The 15,825-nt window shown below is 59.5% G+C and overlaps 2 protein-coding genes across 5 annotated transcripts; one reads left to right on the forward strand and one right to left on the reverse strand.

Annotated features, from left to right (window-relative positions):
* Nucleotides 1-656: 656 nt before the first annotated feature.
* Nucleotides 657-6,482, reverse strand: TRAPPC3 (trafficking protein particle complex subunit 3). Of its 2 annotated transcripts, XM_021554789.3 has the most exons (6): nt 6,410-6,482; nt 4,872-4,919; nt 3,248-3,345; nt 2,102-2,201; nt 1,651-1,833; nt 657-1,206 (listed from the first exon to the last, which is right to left on the reverse strand). In XM_021554789.3, the coding sequence occupies exons 1-6, from the start codon at nt 6,449-6,451 to the stop codon at nt 1,087-1,089; spliced, it is 591 nt and encodes a 196-aa protein (XP_021410464.1). In that variant the 5' UTR covers nt 6,452-6,482; the 3' UTR covers nt 657-1,086. The 2 variants fall into 2 exon arrangements, with proteins under 2 accessions (XP_021410464.1, XP_021410465.1); XM_021554790.3 differs by lacking the exon at nt 4,872-4,919.
* A 2,554-nt stretch (nt 6,483-9,036) lies between these two features.
* On the forward strand, nt 9,037-13,212 carry LOC110484254 (uncharacterized). Of its 3 annotated transcripts, none has more exons than XM_085559978.1 (15): nt 9,037-9,095; nt 9,150-9,540; nt 9,608-9,768; nt 9,865-10,024; nt 10,167-10,337; nt 10,415-10,506; nt 10,598-10,755; nt 10,840-10,943; nt 11,037-11,261; nt 11,375-11,460; nt 11,648-11,784; nt 11,945-12,034; nt 12,148-12,356; nt 12,491-12,697; nt 12,815-13,212. In XM_085559978.1, exons 2-15 carry the CDS (start codon nt 9,157-9,159, stop codon nt 13,100-13,102), a joined length of 2,472 nt encoding a protein of 823 aa, XP_085416104.1. In that variant the 5' UTR covers nt 9,037-9,095; nt 9,150-9,156; the 3' UTR covers nt 13,103-13,212. The 3 variants fall into 3 exon arrangements, with proteins under 3 accessions (XP_085416104.1, XP_085416105.1, XP_021410459.4); XM_085559979.1 differs by having other exon boundaries at nt 9,045-9,095; nt 9,188-9,540; XM_021554784.4 differs by lacking the exon at nt 9,037-9,095 and having other exon boundaries at nt 9,153-9,540.
* The last annotated feature ends 2,613 nt before the right edge of the window (nt 13,213-15,825 follow it).

The following is a 15,825-nucleotide window of genomic DNA, read 5'->3' on the forward strand; positions in this document are numbered from 1 at the left end:
AAGACCTTGAGGGGCTGTGCCTTCATGCTACGTGAAGTGATTTGGGAACCCAGTGCCTGACTCTGCTCTCTGGCTCTGGGTGGCAGAGGAAGCTGATGTTCCAATCTCTTGCTTTTTGTTGTCTAATACTTCTTTATGTATTTATTTTTGAGATCAGCAAGTGCCACAGGTCAAGTAACTGGGAAATTCTACTGTAGCCTGAACAGCAGTAAGAACAAACCATGGCACTGCCTTCACACCATGCAGCCTTTACATCCCCCAGCAGCAGAACAGAGTCTGAACGTCTTTAACACCTCCCAGGTTTTGGGAGGTTTTGTCCTCACACCGTGACTCCCCATGCAGCCCTGGGCTGTGTCCACTGTGGAGCACCCATGCCATTTTAGCCACTCTTTCTCTGTGTAAAATAGTTCCCACTGTTCCACTGGAGTTTGATCTCCTCCCCTCCCAAGGTGAGGCTTCTGGGGAAGGACAATGGAAAGGCCATGGGACTCCCAGATTTCTGTGGTGCCAAAGCCCCCTGAGCCCCTGCCCTGGTGCCAGCACTCCAACAGCTCTCCCCAGCCACCCCTTTGAATCAAGCCTGCATTTGCCAGTGACTTCAGAATCAAGTGCAGAAAGCCAGTTTGATCTACAGAAACACTACACACATCTCCAAATGGATTTTAAACACCTCATTTAAGGAAAGACAGGGTTTAGCAGGGAATCAGTGGGCTCCTGTAGCTTGGTCTCCAATTCTGGCCCTCCAACACCGATGCAGATGCGAAGAGACCGGAGCTCTGCTGGAGTCTGAGCAGTTGTTCTCACACAGCCCAGGTCACAATTGGAAACTGAGGGTAGGAAGCCCCCAGGGGGAGGGAAAAGGACATCACCTGATGAAAAAGCTTCAGAATGAACCTGGGAAATAAACAGCAACCAGACAATCATCTTCTACAGAGGATGGGAGTGAGAGTAGAAGAAAACAACATCTGAGACAGTCAGTGAGTCAGTCTGAGTGGACTGGGGCAGGAGATCCCTATGGATCTGAGAGGAAAGCTAATGGCCAAACCCAGCTGGTCCCTCCAGTCCCCTGGGAGATGGGGCTGTGGCTCACTCTTCCCCAGCTGGAAGGTTGTCTTCAATCCTCCTGATGAACTTCATCCGGATTTCGGTGACGCTGTCGCCCTTCAGGGTGTCCTGGACAAACTTCACATCCACAGCCATCTGCACCTAAGTGAGGGAAGAGCAGAGAGGAGCTGGTAACTCCCTCTTCACAGCAGCTTCTCCAGGGACTGAATGATCCTGGAGCACCAGCTTAAAGGCTCTAAGGGCATGACATGACATACAGGGCTCTACAAAGTCCTAAATTTGAGACGCAGCTGTTCTCTTGCCCCAGCCAATTCCCAGCTAGGGCTCACAGCAATTGCAGAGTGAGGATTTTGGAGGTCCACACAAACTCAGGGAGATGTGCTTGAACTTGGGTTGTGAGCTGAAAGAGCTCAGGCACCACCTCTGGGCCTCAGCTGCCACACATGACAGCAGCCATGCAGCTCTGCCTTTCTGGGAATGGGTTTCAAGTCCAAAGCAAACCCAGAAGTCCAGACCAGAATTCAATTTTCTGCTGAAACCTGGCTGTCCATACACCCATCCCAAGGGAAGGGAGACGTGGCTCACCATTTCCAGGGCACCTCGCAGCACCCCACAGAGCAGGTTGGAGTAGATGAGGGTTGAGTGGTTGTCAGGGAGCTCCACAAAGTCCACCAAGGGGTTGTTTTCCAAGATCAGGGAGAACTCATCACCCCCAGGACTCCAGTTGGTGATGCTCGGAGTGATGCCCAGGTACATTTTAAATGCAATCTGTTGTGGCAAACAGGAATAACAAGAACAGGTAAGGCAACAGCACAGCTTTGATTTTGTAAAATTACTCAAGGGGTTTGCAAATATATCTCCCTTCTTCCAGTTCCCACCAGCCAGCATCACTTGGGCTAAAGCTTTTTTTTCTTTTTTTTTTCCCTCCCCAAAATCTTCATCAAACTCCCAGAACAGTCCTGTGAGCAGCAAATTTTCCATCCTCACATGCAAAACCCCCCAGAAAGCCCTGACAAAGCTGTGCTTAGACATTTACCTTTGCTATAACATCTGCAGTTTCACGGAAATCGTGGCACCTCCCCACATTGGAACGGGCCAGGAAGTCCTCAATGAGCCGGACACCGATGTTGTAACCCCTGTGAAGGGACCAGAGAAACAGCTTTAGAAAGACAACAAATATTTATAAAAGAAGAGAGTGAAGAAGCAAAGTCTAATCTGAGAAATGTCAGTGTTAAGTAACTTCAACCTGCCAGGGTTTTGCTCCTGGAGCAGCACACAGGGATGTGGTTGTGATCCCTGCTGTGATCCTGATGCCTGGTGAAGGCTGCCCTAGAACAGAGACCAGACAGAGCTAAAGAATAAAGCAGGGATTTATTAAAAGTCCTCAGTGGATCCACCTTGGGCAGTACAAGAGCCCAGCCAGGGCTGCACCCAGGAAGAACCCAAAATAGACACAAAAAATAGATGACTGGTCACGAGGTCTCTCGCTTTTATAAGTTCTGGTCTATTAGCATATTGGAGTTAATTGTCCAATTACAGCTTGAGGTTATGAAGTCCCATCCTTCTTGTTTTTTTCTCTTCAGCCCATGTTGTTTATGGTCTTGGGCCTGAGATTTGGATCGGTTGTCTGTGCCACTCACATTCTCTGGACAGACAGAATTCTGTCCCTCAGGAGAAGCACAGGGAGGAGAAGAGAAAACAATCTTTATCTCTGCTCCTTTGTTCTCCCCATGGGCAATGTGGTGTGGAGATTGTTCACCTGCAGTGATGGCTGGGTTGGATTCTGGTGAAGTTGTTGGGGCTCAGCAGAGTCACGAGTTTGTAGTTAGATGGGTAAGTAAGAAGTAAGTATGTAGAATAGCATAGTATCGCTTTAAATAGTATATTAATGTAATATAGTATAGTTTTAATAAAGCTATCCTTCAGCCTTCTGATCTGGAGCCAGACATCACCATTTCTTCCTGTCGGGGGCCACCTGATTTCCAATAGGTTATCGTTGGTCCCAAGCTAGGAAAGGAATTGTTTTGTCTCCCTACTCTGTGAAGAGAGCTCACCACCCCTCAGAACCTCACACTAAAGTAGCAGAGAATCTGCAAAATATAAAATCTAAAACCTGAGGCATCAATCCCTGCTGTGCTCCCTGCTCCCAGACAGACCCACTCCCACTGGTGCCTGCACTCACATTTTATCCAGCTGCTTGTTGACATCGTCGTCGTTCTCGTAGTCCTTGCAGAGCTGGGTCACCAGGGCACCGTAGGTCAGCGTGAACAGCTCCGAGTTCTGCACACAGGAAAAGGGATTGACCCAACAGAACCCGCCCGTGCTGCGCTGCCTCCGAGTGCAGCGCCGCCAGCCTCGGCACCGAGAGGGGAACAGGGGCCTGCTGTCCAAAAGGAACCTGCTGCTTCATAAGGAGAGATCCCAGCTCCAGTTAAACAAGGAGAGATCCCAGCTCCAGTTAAACAAGGAGAGATCCCAGCGCCAGTTAAACAAGAGGAGATCCCAGCTCCAGTTAAACAAGGAGAGATCCCAGCTCCAGTTAAACAAGGAGAGATCCCAGCGCCAGTTAAACATGGAGAGACCCCAGCTCCAGTTAAACAAGAGGAGATCCCAGCTCCAGTTTAATAAAGAGAGATCCCAGCTCCAGTTAAACAAGAGGAGATCCCAGCTCCAGTTAAACAAGAGGAGATCCCAGCTCCAGTTAAACAAGAGAAGATCCCAGCTCCAGTTAAACAAGAGAAGATCCCAGCTCCAATTCAATAATGAAAGATCCCAGCTCCAGTTAAACAAGTGGAGACCCCAGTTACAGTTAATAAGGAGAGATCCCAGCTCCAGTTAAACAAGGAGAGATCCCAGCTCCAGTTAAACAAGAGAAGATCCCAGCTCCAATTCAATAATGAAAGATCCCAGCTCCAGTTAAACAAGTGGAGATCCCAGTTCCAGTCAATAAGGAGAGATCCCAGCTCCAGTTAAACAAGTGGAGATCCCAGCTCCAGTTCTGCCAACAACTTCATTCTCCTCAGAACAAGGGCTTGGAGGAACCTGGTCTACTAGAAGGTGCCCTTGTCCTTGGAAATGGATGGAACTGGATGAGTTTTAAGATCCCTTTCAGCCCAAACTATTCTGGGACTTTGGGAAAGACACCAACACCTCCTGGCTAGCTGGAGGTGCCATGCCAGGGCTGTGAATTTACCTCAAGCACTGGCCTCGAGCTGAGATCCAACTCAAACTCTTCCCTCTGTTTCATCAACATGTTACAAGTGGGCAGTGCCCATTAGGCTCCAGCTCTGGTCCTTTCAACAGGCCCAAAATGCTCCTCCAGTCAGGGATTTATGAAATTCTGTACCAAGAAAAAGGACTCATCTGGTCCTAAAAAGTTGTCCAGGCACAGAATTTGCTTCACAGATTAAAATCAGCTCCTCAGACCAACAACAGGCTCAGGAAGGCCAAGCCCAGGCCAGCTCAGCACTCAGCTGCTGTGCACGTCCACTCTGGGACTGGCCAGGACCAAAATCACTCATGTTTTCTTTGCACAATTGTCAGATTTGCAGAAAATTTGCAGAAAAAGGGAAAAATTCTCTTCTCCCAGCCACCACCTTCAATCCTCACCCTTAAATGATGTCAAAGAGCATTTTTTGGGAGCCATTAAGCCAGAGCAGTGATTAATATGGTCATTACAGGCTGCAGAAGAAAACTCTGCAAAAGGAAGTGTTTTGGGGAACAAAACAAACCCCCAGCACTGGATTCTGCTGTCAGTTTTGGCATGCAGAGGGATCACAGGGGCTGACCTGGGATCTATCACCTACCATGAGCTGCAGAGAGGCAGAAGGTGAAATGAATGGCAAATACCAATACTAGAGAATGAAAGCAGCAGCAGGCAGGGAGGGAAAAGAGACAAGATCAGAGTTAAGTGACAACACAGATCACCATAAATTCACACAAAGCCACAACAAACACACAGAGGAAACACCCCCGAACAAACAGAAATTTGGTTTGTAGAGGACACAGGGAATTCCACCTTGTCTCCTTCCTGGAGAATGAATAAATTCTTCCCTGTGAGGGTGGGCAGGCCCTGGCACAGGGTGCCCAGAGCAGCTGTGGCTGCCCCTGGATCCCTGGAGTGTCCAAGACCAGGTTGGATAGGGCTTGGAGCAACCTGGGACAGTGGAAGGTGTCCCTGCCATGGCAGGGGGTGGAATGGGATGAACTTTAAGGCCCCTTCCAATCCAAACCAATTTGGGATCCTGGGATTACCATTCACAAGGATAAAATGCTTCAGGTATGGAAACAACCAGAAGGGCTGCTTGGAGCTGTTGCTCCACTTTGGATCTAAAGAATTGACATGTTCTTTGGGGGTTTTACTTAAAAATTTGCTTTTCTCTTAGAAAACTAAAGGTTGGGCAATTCACATCACTGGAAGGACAAGGGGGAAGTTCCTTTGGCTCAGCTGGAACCAGAGACTTGGCAGAGAATTGAACAGACATGCAGAACAGGCAGTGTTTGTTTTAAGGATATCAGTCATTTCAGTAAAGACAGAGGTGGATAGGGGATGGGGATGGATGGAGGGAATCCAGCCTGAGGTGCTGGCACCGTGTGAGGCCATAGCAATGTCACCATCACTGCCACCATCAGCCCCAGCACACCCAGAGCTGATCTCACTTATTGCTGAGATGTTGTTAGTAAAGGCAACTTAATTTAGGGCAAACTCCTAAATTCAGATTTGGACTTTTTTTTTGTTTTTCGTTTTCAGCCTTTTTGATGCAATTGAAGTGCCCAAAGCTTTCCAAGTACTTTTATTATTTGGCACTGCAGAGCAGTGTGCATCTGTTCCATGGCTACGGAAGTGTCAGAAGTCCAGTGAACTAACACAATTCTTTATATAATCGTTGCATTTAACGAGCTGAATCCCTATAAAAGAATCCCCTGGGGTGTGGAGAGGCAGGAGGGGGCAGCTAAGCCCGACCCAACCCCTCGCCAAGGCCAAAGAGAGAGAAGACCCTAGATTTTCCAGCTTATTTTTTTATTATTATTATTACTTATTTTGCATTAAAAATTAATTCGACCTGGTTTGACCCAGAATTCGAGCTCAGCTCTGGAGCCTTGGGCTCCACCTCTCAGTTCCGGATTCAGCCGGGCTGATAACGCGGAATGAGCTGGGGAGGAGAAGCGAGACACGCCAGGGAAGCGTTTTGGGTGCAAACTTCCCATCAACGGGAGCGCCCGGTGCTGCTGATGGCCACCGGGCCCCGGCGCACCGGGCACGGCGGGCCGGGCCCGACCACCCCCGCCCCGGGCCGGGCCGGCTCCCCGGGTGCCCCACGCCATGCTCTCGCCACGCCGTTACCATTTTCTTGCTCTCGGTGCCGCGCCCGCCCTGCCGCGACATCGTGTCCGCCCGGCACGGCCCGGCCCGGCCCGGCCGCTCCGTCCGCCGCGGGCACCACGGCACGCCCGGCACGCCGCGGGGCACCACGGGACATGCAGTCCCCGCCGCGCCGCCGCCCGCGCCCCGCCCGCGCGGCTGGACTACAAATCCCAGAGCGCACCGCGCGCCAGCAGGGTGAGGCAATCCCGGGGTGTGTGTGGGGGGGGGGGGGGGGGGTCAGGTGACGGCCCGGTCGCCGCCAGGGGGCGCTACCGCCTGCCGGGGCCGCGCTGGGCCCGGCCCGGCCCCGCCGCTGCCGGTGCCGCTGCCCCGCCTCAGCGCCCGGCTGCCGGTGCTCCCTGCAGCCGCTGCCGCTGCCGCTGCCCGCCTCAGCGCCCGGCTGCCGGTGCTCCCTGCAGCCGGTGCCGCTGCCGCTGCCCGCCTCAGCGCAGGGCTGCCGCTGCCGCTGCCGGTGCCCCGCCTCAGCGCCCGGCTGCCGGTGCCGCTGCCCGCCTCAGCGCCCGGCTGCCGCTGCCGGTGCCGCTGCCCGCCTCAGCTCCCGGCTGCCGGTGCCGGTGCCGCTGCCCCGCCTCAGCGCCCGGCTGCCGGTGCCGGTGCCGCTGCCCCGCCTCAGCGCCCGGCTGCCGCTGCCGCTGCCCGCCTCAGCGCCCGGCTGCCGGTGCCGCTGCCCCGCCTCAGCGCCCGGCTGCCGGTGCCGGTGCCGCTGCCCGCCTCAGCGCCCGGCCCCGCCGCTGCCGGTGTCGCTGCCCCGCCTCAGCTGCCGGTGCCGGTGCCGGTGCCGGTGCTGCTCCCTACGGCCGGTCCGGCTGCCCGCAGGCCTCCCCGCGGTCCCCAGCCCCGTGGCTCTCCCGGCGCACCGGGGCTGCGCTTCTGCGCCCGCCGCGGTCCCACACTGCCACCCTGGAATTGGAGTGGAATGGGGGAATATCCCGAGCTGGAAGGGACGCACAAGGATGGAGTCCGACTCCTGGCCCTGCGCAGGACACCCCAAAAGTCCCACTGTATTCCTGAGAGCATTGTGCGAACGCTCCTTGAGCTCTGCCAGCCTCTGCAGCCTGTTCTGTGCCTTCCTTGCCTTGCTCCTGGCGCTTGGCAGAGGCTGATTCCTGGGGAAAGGGCAGCTGGTGTTCGTGGGTGGATGAAGCAAGCCCTGTGCTGGCAGGATTGGGCAAGCTCGGATCCCTAGACTGCGGAACACAAGCAGGTTTCCACCCTGTGAGGCCCGAAAATGGCCCTGCAAGAACGGCAAAGCACAGGGCGTCACAGAAACCAGCCTGGCTTGGGGCTGCAGGAAGTGCAGGGATATTCCTTGGAACAACCCAGCTTCCCCTAACCCACCCCAAGCAAGCATGGCCCCTAGTGCACCAGGTTCTGCTCCCAGACCGACTGTGCATTGTTTACTTATTTATTTAATCTCCTGGTTTTTATTTATTTATCCCATTATGTCCCCGTCCCGGGCCTGTCACTGAGCGAGTGCTGAGCCCTGACCCGGCTGGGGTGGTGTGCTGGGGGCACAGGGAACCCCCCCACTCCTGCTGGCTGCTCAGGAATCCAGCAGCTGGGAGCTGGCTCGCTGTCACCGCCGAGCAGGAGCGTGGGGACGGGCCGGGCTGCGGTGACCTGCTGGCATTGCCTTACATGGCTGCATCCCCAGGACACGGCCAGCTGCGAGGCACCAGGCCTGGCACTGGAGCCTGGGGTGGCTGTCCCGGGCTGGGGGGCTGCCAGTGGCACCTCTACTGTGCCAGTGAGCTGATGGCATGTCTGTGCTCCCTGTCTGTGGCTCTGCAGTGCCAGGTGCCCTCCTGATCCCAGTCCCAAATGCCACCTTGTGCTCTCCCGCCACAGTGACCCCAGAGCGCTGGTGGAGATCATTGAATCCTAGAACACTCTGAGTTGGAAAGGACCGTGGAGTCCAGCTGCTGGCCCTGCACAGGACACCCCAACAATCCCACCCTCTGCCTGGGGGCATTGTCCAAACGCTCCTGGGGCAGCCTCGGGGCCGTGCCCATTCCCTGGGGAGCCAAGGCAGTGCCCAGCACCCTCTGTGGGAAGAACCTTTTCCTGATATCCAACGTAAGAAAGACACCGTGTCCCTGGTCACCGCAGAGGTCCCTTACAGTGTCTCTCCGTGCTGAGCTGGGGGGCATGAGGGGCACACAGGGCACCGCGCTGGCATCTCAGTCCGTGTCTGCCATAGCGCCCGGTGAGCACAGGAGATCCTTCCCAGGCGGAGCCGTTACTGCTCCCCGGCCCCGGGCAGGGGCCGAGCCGGCCCCGCTGCAGCCGAGGGCACCGAGAGCCGGTCTGACGGCGCCGGGCGGCTCTGCCGGTTCCCGCCCGCACACGGGAGATGCTCCGGGAGACGGGCGGAACCGAAACCCCGCGGCGGCGCCGGGCTGCGCGGGGCTCGGAGCTCGCCGCCCCTCGCATACAGACCCCGCTGCACGGGGTGAATCTCGCAAATTGGCCCGGGGGGCGACCGGGACACGGCAAAGCCCCGGGCCCCCCGGCCCGGCCCGTCCTACCGCGCTCCGCCCCGTTCGGTGGGCGCAGGACGGCGGCAGCGCGCTCCGCCCCGCTCCGCCGCCCGCGTAGGCGCCGGGGCCGGGCCGGGCCGGGCCGGGCCGAGCCGAGCCGAGCCGTGCAGATTCCGGGAGCCGGGCCGAGCCATGCCGTGCAAATCCCGGGAGCCGAGCCGGGCCATGCCGTGCAAATCCCGGGAGCCGGGCCGAGCCATGCCGTGCAAATCCCGGGAGCCGAGCCGGGCCATGCCGTGCGGATCCCGGGAGCCGAGCCGAGCCATGCCGTGCAAATCCCGGGAGCCGAGCCGGGCCATGCCGTGCGGATCCCGGGAGCCGAGCCGAGCCATGCCGTGCGGATCCCGGGAGCCGAGCCGGGCCGTGCCGTGCGGGGCTCTCCCAGCAGCGGCGCTGGGCCTGCGGCTCTTGGTGCTGAGCGCGGCGCTGGGAGCGGGGGCGGTCCGGGCTCAGCCGCCCCCCTTCCCTTTCCGGGACCCCTCGCTGCCCTGGCAGCGCCGCCTGGACGACCTGCTGAGCCGGCTGAGCCCCGCCGAGCTGGTGCTGCAGGTGAGGGGGCGGCGAGACCCCCCCGGGTCCCCCGCGGGACTCCGCGCTCAGCGCCGCTGCCCCGCAGGTGGCGAGGGGGGGAGCGATGGGGAACGGCCCCGCGCCCCCCATCCCGCGGCTGGGCATCGCGCCCTACAACTGGAACACGGAGTGTCTGCGGGGCGACGGCGAGGCACCCGGATGGGCCACGGCTTTCCCGCAGGCGTTGGGGCTTGCCGCCGCCTTCAGGTACCAGCACCGGGGACCGGGGGTGTGGGATGGGACCTTGTGAGACAGGTCCCCCCTTGCCTACGTCGCCCTGACACTCCTGTGCTGTCTCCCCAGCCCAGAACTCATCTACCGTGTGGCCAATGCCACGGCTACCGAGGTGAGAGCCAAGCACAACAGCTTTGCTGCTGCTGGCCGCTACAGTGACCACACCGGGCTCAGCTGCTTCAGCCCTGTCCTGAACATCATGAGACACCCACTGTGGGGGCGGAACCAGGTGCCAGCTTGGGCGGGTGACCCCTGGCTGGGATTGGACCACAAAGGACCCTGGCTGACCAGCTGGACGTGGCCATGACTTGCCAGGCTGTGGGGGTGTGGGGACGGGGCTCCCAGAGGTGACCCACCTGTGCCCTGTACAGGAAACCTATGGGGAGGACCCATTCTTGAGTGGGGAGCTGGCCCGCAGCTTTGTGCAGGGGCTGCAGGGCCAGCACCCCCGTTATGTCAAGGCCAGCGCTGGCTGCAAACACTTCAGCGTGCATGGAGGCCCTGAGAACATCCCCGTCTCCAGGCTAAGCTTCGATGCCAAGGTGAGCACAGCGGGGTGGGGGGTGTTAATAGGGCAGGGGACGCTCCAGGTGCTGACCCCACTCTGTGGTGCTTGCAGGTGCTGGAGCGGGACTGGCGCATGACCTTCCTGCCCCAGTTCCAGGCATGTGTGCGTGCTGGCTCCTACAGCTTCATGTGCAGCTACAACAGGTGCGGAGCGCAGCAAGGGCCATGTGGGCTGGGCTGCCCCTGGCATGGCCAGTGCCCCGCTCTCCCGGCTGCCCCATCCCCTCTCCAACAGGATCAACGGCGTTCCCGCTTGTGCCAACAAGAAGCTGCTGACGGACATCCTGCGTGGCGAGTGGGGGTTTGATGGGTATGTGGTGAGCGACGAGGGGGCTGTGGAGCTCATCATGCTAGGGCACCACTTCACACGCAGCTTCCTGGAGACAGCGGTTGGTGAGCTCACGGGCTGGGCATGGGGTCAGTCCCCAGGCATGGCACAGCCATGATGGGAGTTCTCCCTTCTCCCTGGCACGGCAGCCTCAGTGAACGCTGGCTGCAACCTGGAGCTCTCCTATGGCATGAGGAACAATGTCTTCATGCGCATCCCTCAGGCTCTGGCCATGGGCAACATCACGCTGCAGGTAAGACGAGCAGAGTGGGACCAGGATGTGGGCAGAGAGCCTGGGCTGTCCCTGCCAAGCACAACTGAGGTGTTTGGGTTGGGGTCTCCACAGACGCTGCGTGACCGAGTCCGGCCCCTCTTCTACACACGGATGCGTCTGGGGGAGTTTGACCCCCCAGCCATGAACCCCTACAGCTCCCTGGACCTGAGTGTGGTGCAGAGCCCTGAGCACCGCAACCTCTCGCTGGAAGCTGCTGTCAAGAGCTTTGTGCTGCTGAAGAATGTGCGGGGGACATTGCCCCTGAGGGCCCAGAACTTGTCCAGCCAGCACCTCGCGGTGAGCCCCTGCAAGGTGGTGGGCAGGGGGACGTGACGTGCTGGTTCCACACCCAGGGCACACAGGTGTCACAAAGCTGCTGATGCCCACCCTGACCCCTCTGCCCTCTGCAGGTTGTGGGTCCCTTTGCTGACAATCCCCGGGTACTGTTTGGGGATTATGCACCAGTGCCAGAGCCTCGGTACATCTACACTCCCCGGTGAGACAGTGTGGTCCCACCTCATGTCCCCCTCTCCTGGTCACTGTTCCCCTCTTCTGGCCACTGTCCAGGGGTGCTGCTGGTGCTGCTTGACCCTTGGCTGGTGGCCAGACAAGGGGCCTGTCTCCATTGTGCCCCAACCCTAGGGTACAGCTGCCCCTGTGTCCTTTGCTCTTCCCTGGTGCAGGAGGGGGCTGGAGATGCTGGGGGCCAATGTCAGCTTTGCAGCAGGCTGCAGCGAGCCACGGTGCCGGCAGTACTCGCGGGCAGAGCTAGTGAAGGTGGTGGGGGCAGCTGATGTGGTGCTGGTCTGCCTGGGGACAGGTAGGTGGGAGTGGGAGGGCACTGGGTGGGCACTGCCAGGGGAAGGGGAGTGCTCTGGGAGAGAGGGGTGCCCATGAGCCACCTCTGAGGCTGTCGGTGCCCCTCTGCCCTGTCTGCCCACAGGGGTGTAAGGGGCTTTCCCTTGGCTGTCCCCACCCAGGGGTAGATGTGGAGACAGAGGCAAAAGACCGGAGTGATCTGTCCCTGCCGGGGCACCAGCTGGAGCTGCTGCAGGATGCTGTGCAGGCGGGTAGGGCCTCTGTGGGATCTCAACACACCTAGGTGTTCCCCATCCATGGGACACCCCTGGGCCATCCCAGCAGTGCTGCTACAGGCCTCTCAGTGACAGCCACCTCCCTGCAGCTGCTGGGCGCCCTGTCATTCTGCTGCTGTTCAACGCGGGACCCCTGGACGTGAGCTGGGCACAGGCACATGACGGCGTGGGGGCCATCCTGGCCTGCTTCTTCCCTGCCCAGGCCACCGGCTTGGCCATTGCCAGGGTCCTGCTGGGCGAGGCAGGGGCCAGCCCAGCTGGCCGGCTGCCGGCCACTTGGCCTGCAGGCATGCACCAGGTAAGGCCAGGGCTGCTGGTTGTACCCTTAGCCTTTCCCTGCCTTGGTGGCTGGAGCAGCTGCAGGATGCAGGGCTGTGGTTCTTGCCTGTGCCTGCCCAGCCCTGCCCTGTTCCACTGGCCCTTGTCCCACAGGTGCCACCGATGGAGAACTACACCATGGAAGGACGCACATACCGGTACTATGGGCAGGAGGCCCCGCTCTACCCTTTTGGGTATGGGCTGTCCTACACCACCTTCCGCTATCGGGACCTGGTGCTCAGCCCCCCAGTGCTGCCCCTCTGTGCCAACCTCTCTGTGTCTGTGGTGCTGGAGAACACAGGGCTGCGGGACAGCGAGGAGGTGGGCACAGCTGCTCTGCCCTGATCTGGCTGTGCGGGGTACAGATGTGCCCGAGCTCCCTCTTGCAAGGGGACTGCTGTGGAGTCCCACTGTGCTGACTCCCATCCCTCCATGCAGGTGGTGCAGCTGTACCTGCGCTGGGAGCAGTCATCAGTGCCGGTGCCGCGCTGGCAGTTGGTGGCTTTCCGCCGTGTGGCCATGCTGGCCGGCCAGGAGGCCAAGCTGTCCTTCCAGGTGCTGGCTGAGCAGCGCGCCGTCTGGGCACAGGACTGGTGCCTGGAGCCTGGCACCTTCACCCTCTTCGCCGGTGGGCAGCAGCCGGGCCAGAAGACACGGGCGCCCTCGGAGGTGCTGAGTGCCCGGTTCAGCATCACTGGCACAACCCGGCCCTTACGCACGTGTTAGCGGCAGGGGTGGGCACGGCCTGCTGGCAGAGAGGAGGAATGCAAGGTACCCCATGTGCCGTGGGCAGTGTGGTGGTTCTCTGCCCTGCAATAAAGCGCTGGTGCTCCGTGGCAGCTGTGTGAGGCCTCCCCTCCATCCTCCCGGCACAGCGCTGGCATCTCCCCGGCGCAGGACCACGCTGCTCTTGCCCTGCTCGGTGCTTTCACCCTCCTCCCGTGGTTGTCCCACCCCAAGGCGCTGCTGCAGCCCCACACCCTGCCCGTGCCCCACAGCGGCCACGGGGCAGCGGCGGCCCGGTCCCGCGTGTGCTGCGGCCACACGTGCCTGCACCTCCCGCTCTATTTATATATTTATAGCCGCCGGGCTGCTCCAGCGCATTCCCTGTGCGAGGGAGCGGGTGACTGGCAGCCCTGGGAGGCTCGGGAGGGCAGGGGCTGGCCTTTCTTCCCAGGCAGGATTCAGGGAGCGGGCAGGATGCTGCAGGGAAGGGGGCAGTGGTTGGAGCGACCAAGCCCTGCGCTAGCCCGAGGGACAGATCCAACCCTGCAGCAGCTGCAGCTCGGGGGCTATGGAGCAGGGCTGGGATGTGATTCCGGCAGCAATGCTGGCGGGGAGCCGGAGCTGGGCAGGAACTCCTCCGGATGGTGTTGGAAGACTGTGATCTCCTCCAAGGCCGGAGGCCAAGGTGGGGGTGGTGGGGAGCGCGTGGGGCTGCCCAGGCCTGACCCCATGACATCAGGACACTAATTACAGATGCGGCTTGGGATAATTACAGAGCAGGCGCGAGCTGTGGCAGGGCAGGGCGCAGCCCGCTGTGGCTCAGCCCATTGCTGGCCCATTTGTCACTGACACCCACAGGGGATTGTCCTGCAGCAGCTGGGATTTGCCATGGGCTGTGGTGTAGCCCCATGGCAGCATGCTGGGGGTCTGGTTGTTGCCCTGGCATGCTGCTGGAAATGGGTTCCTATTGCATGCCTCCACCCCAGGACAGGACACAGGGACACACACTCATCCCCAGGGTCACTGCCCCACGGCTGGTGGGAATCAGCTGGAGTCTTTTGGGGACAGGGATGCAAATCAGCCCTTGTGTCAGAGCAGCAGGGTGGGAGCAGCCTGGGGCCAGGGCAAAATCCTGGGGCTGAGGAGAGAGGTGGGAGCAGAGGGATAGGGAGCAGGTGGAAATGGGTGGGATGGGGTGTCCTACACAGTACTTTGCTCAGAGGTGCTGGCGGGGTTTGTTTGCCATCCTTATTCCTGTTTGCTCCCAGACTCTCACAGCGTCAGCTCCCGCTGGAAGGGCTGAGCTGTGCCTGTAGTTATCCTTTGCCTTTGGGGTGCTGATCCCTTTGGATCCCTACAGTCGGTGTCAGGGCCAGGTGTTGGGCCTGAGGGTGCAGCCCCCTGCCCAGACTGGCCCGATGGAGCCATGGTAGTGTTGCACCCCATGCTGCAGGGTTGAGGAGCACAGGAAGTGCTGGGGCATGCAGCAGCCAGGGCTGGGTGCCGTGCTCATCATGAGCTCATCGGATTTTCCATCAGCTCAGGGAGGGCAGCTGTTCCCAGCACCACAGGAATGGCAGGGCAGGACCCAGGAACCCCAACACAGCGGGGCTCTGCCTGCAGCAGAGTGATTGATCAATCCCTGCTTGTATAAGCCCATCGACTTGGGCTGGCTTGGCATTCACAAGCCCTCTCATGTTGCACTGTTGGAGCATGGCCACAGGCCCAGTACACCCACGATTGCCCCTTCCTCACCATGCCCCCTGCTCCAGACTGGCCCCACTGTGGGGAGAAGAACCATGGACGTGGCTGGATCCAGTGCCAGCTTGTCCTAGATCCCTGAGGTGCTCATCTGCTCCAGGTGATGCTGTGGGACCCACAGGCAAAGAGGCTTTTGAAGCCACCCATAGTCACCCTTGGAGAATGCCAAGGAGTGGCTCCAGTCCCGCTCTGCCAGATCCCTTGTGTGCCATGGGCTGTGGGGCTGCTGCAGCCCCTTGGAGGCTCAGCCATGCAACTGTGAGTGGGGCTGTTCCCCTTTCCTGTCCCAGGGCATATCCTGGCTTTGTAAGTTCGTTGGGACATTGTTCTCCTTGTCATCCTCCTGGGGTGCCCCAGCTCCCAGGGCTGAGGCTTGGCCATGCAGCATTCCCTAGTGGGGAGTCAGCTGGCAGGCGGGGCTCTGGGAGTTTCAGGAAACCTCTGCTCTGTCTGAGCCAGGTGAGAGGGTGCAGGACTAGAGGCTGTAGGAGGGTGATGACTTTAGGGTGATTTGGGGTGTAGGGGTACCCCTGCAGCATCACAGAGTGGGGCCGCCCCGTCTGCTGAGGTGCTCCTCATCCCTGACTCAGGGGAATGTACTTCCAAGGAAAAGGGTTGGGATTTCAGTAAACCTGTTTGCCTGGTAGGTGAGGGAGAATGAGTGGCAGGGGATCTCCTGGCCTGCGGTGACATCATCCCCAAAACAGGCATCTCTGATGGGTGCTGCCCGCAAAGAAACTAACTTTGTTCATCCACACGGGCAGAGCCGGGCACTCTGCGGGATGCCTGGAGCAGGCTGGCCATGTGGTGGACAAGGACATGTCCCTGCCTCCTGGTGCCCCTGCAGAGCCCGGAGCCGCGTTCCTCCCACTGCTGGTGCTGTCCATTCGTCCCCTGGGCTGGCCGTGCCGCTACATTCCCGTCCAAGCAGAGCCCAAAGGGGTTTCAGTCCTGAGCGGGGG

This window comes from Lonchura striata, chromosome 23 (assembly GCF_050655825.1).
Source record: "Lonchura striata isolate lonStrDom1 chromosome 23, ASM5065582v1, whole genome shotgun sequence".
NCBI classification, from domain to species: Eukaryota; Metazoa; Chordata; class Aves; order Passeriformes; family Estrildidae; genus Lonchura; species Lonchura striata.

Excerpts from the sequence above, each read along its gene's own strand:
- LOC110484254 (XM_085559978.1), top strand. The coding sequence starts at position 9,157 with ATGCCGTGCAAATCCCGGGAGCCGGGCCGAGCCATGCCGTGCAAATCC. Across the intron at positions 10,507-10,597 it reads TTCATGTGCAGCTACAACAG|GATCAACGGCGTTCCCGCTT; the intron begins GTGCGGAGCGCA and ends CCTCTCCAACAG. Across the intron at positions 10,756-10,839 it reads CTTCCTGGAGACAGCGGTTG|CCTCAGTGAACGCTGGCTGC; the intron begins GTGAGCTCACGG and ends CTGGCACGGCAG.
- TRAPPC3 (XM_021554789.3), bottom strand. The coding sequence starts at position 6,451 with ATGTCGCGGCAGGGCGGGCGCGGCACCGAGAGCAAGAAAATG. Across the intron at positions 4,920-6,409 it reads GCACCGAGAGCAAGAAAATG|TATTGGTATTTGCCATTCAT; the intron begins GTAACGGCGTGG and ends TTCATTCTCTAG. Across the intron at positions 3,346-4,871 it reads CTGCCTCTCTGCAGCTCATG|AACTCGGAGCTGTTCACGCT; the intron begins GTAGGTGATAGA and ends TCCTGTGTGCAG.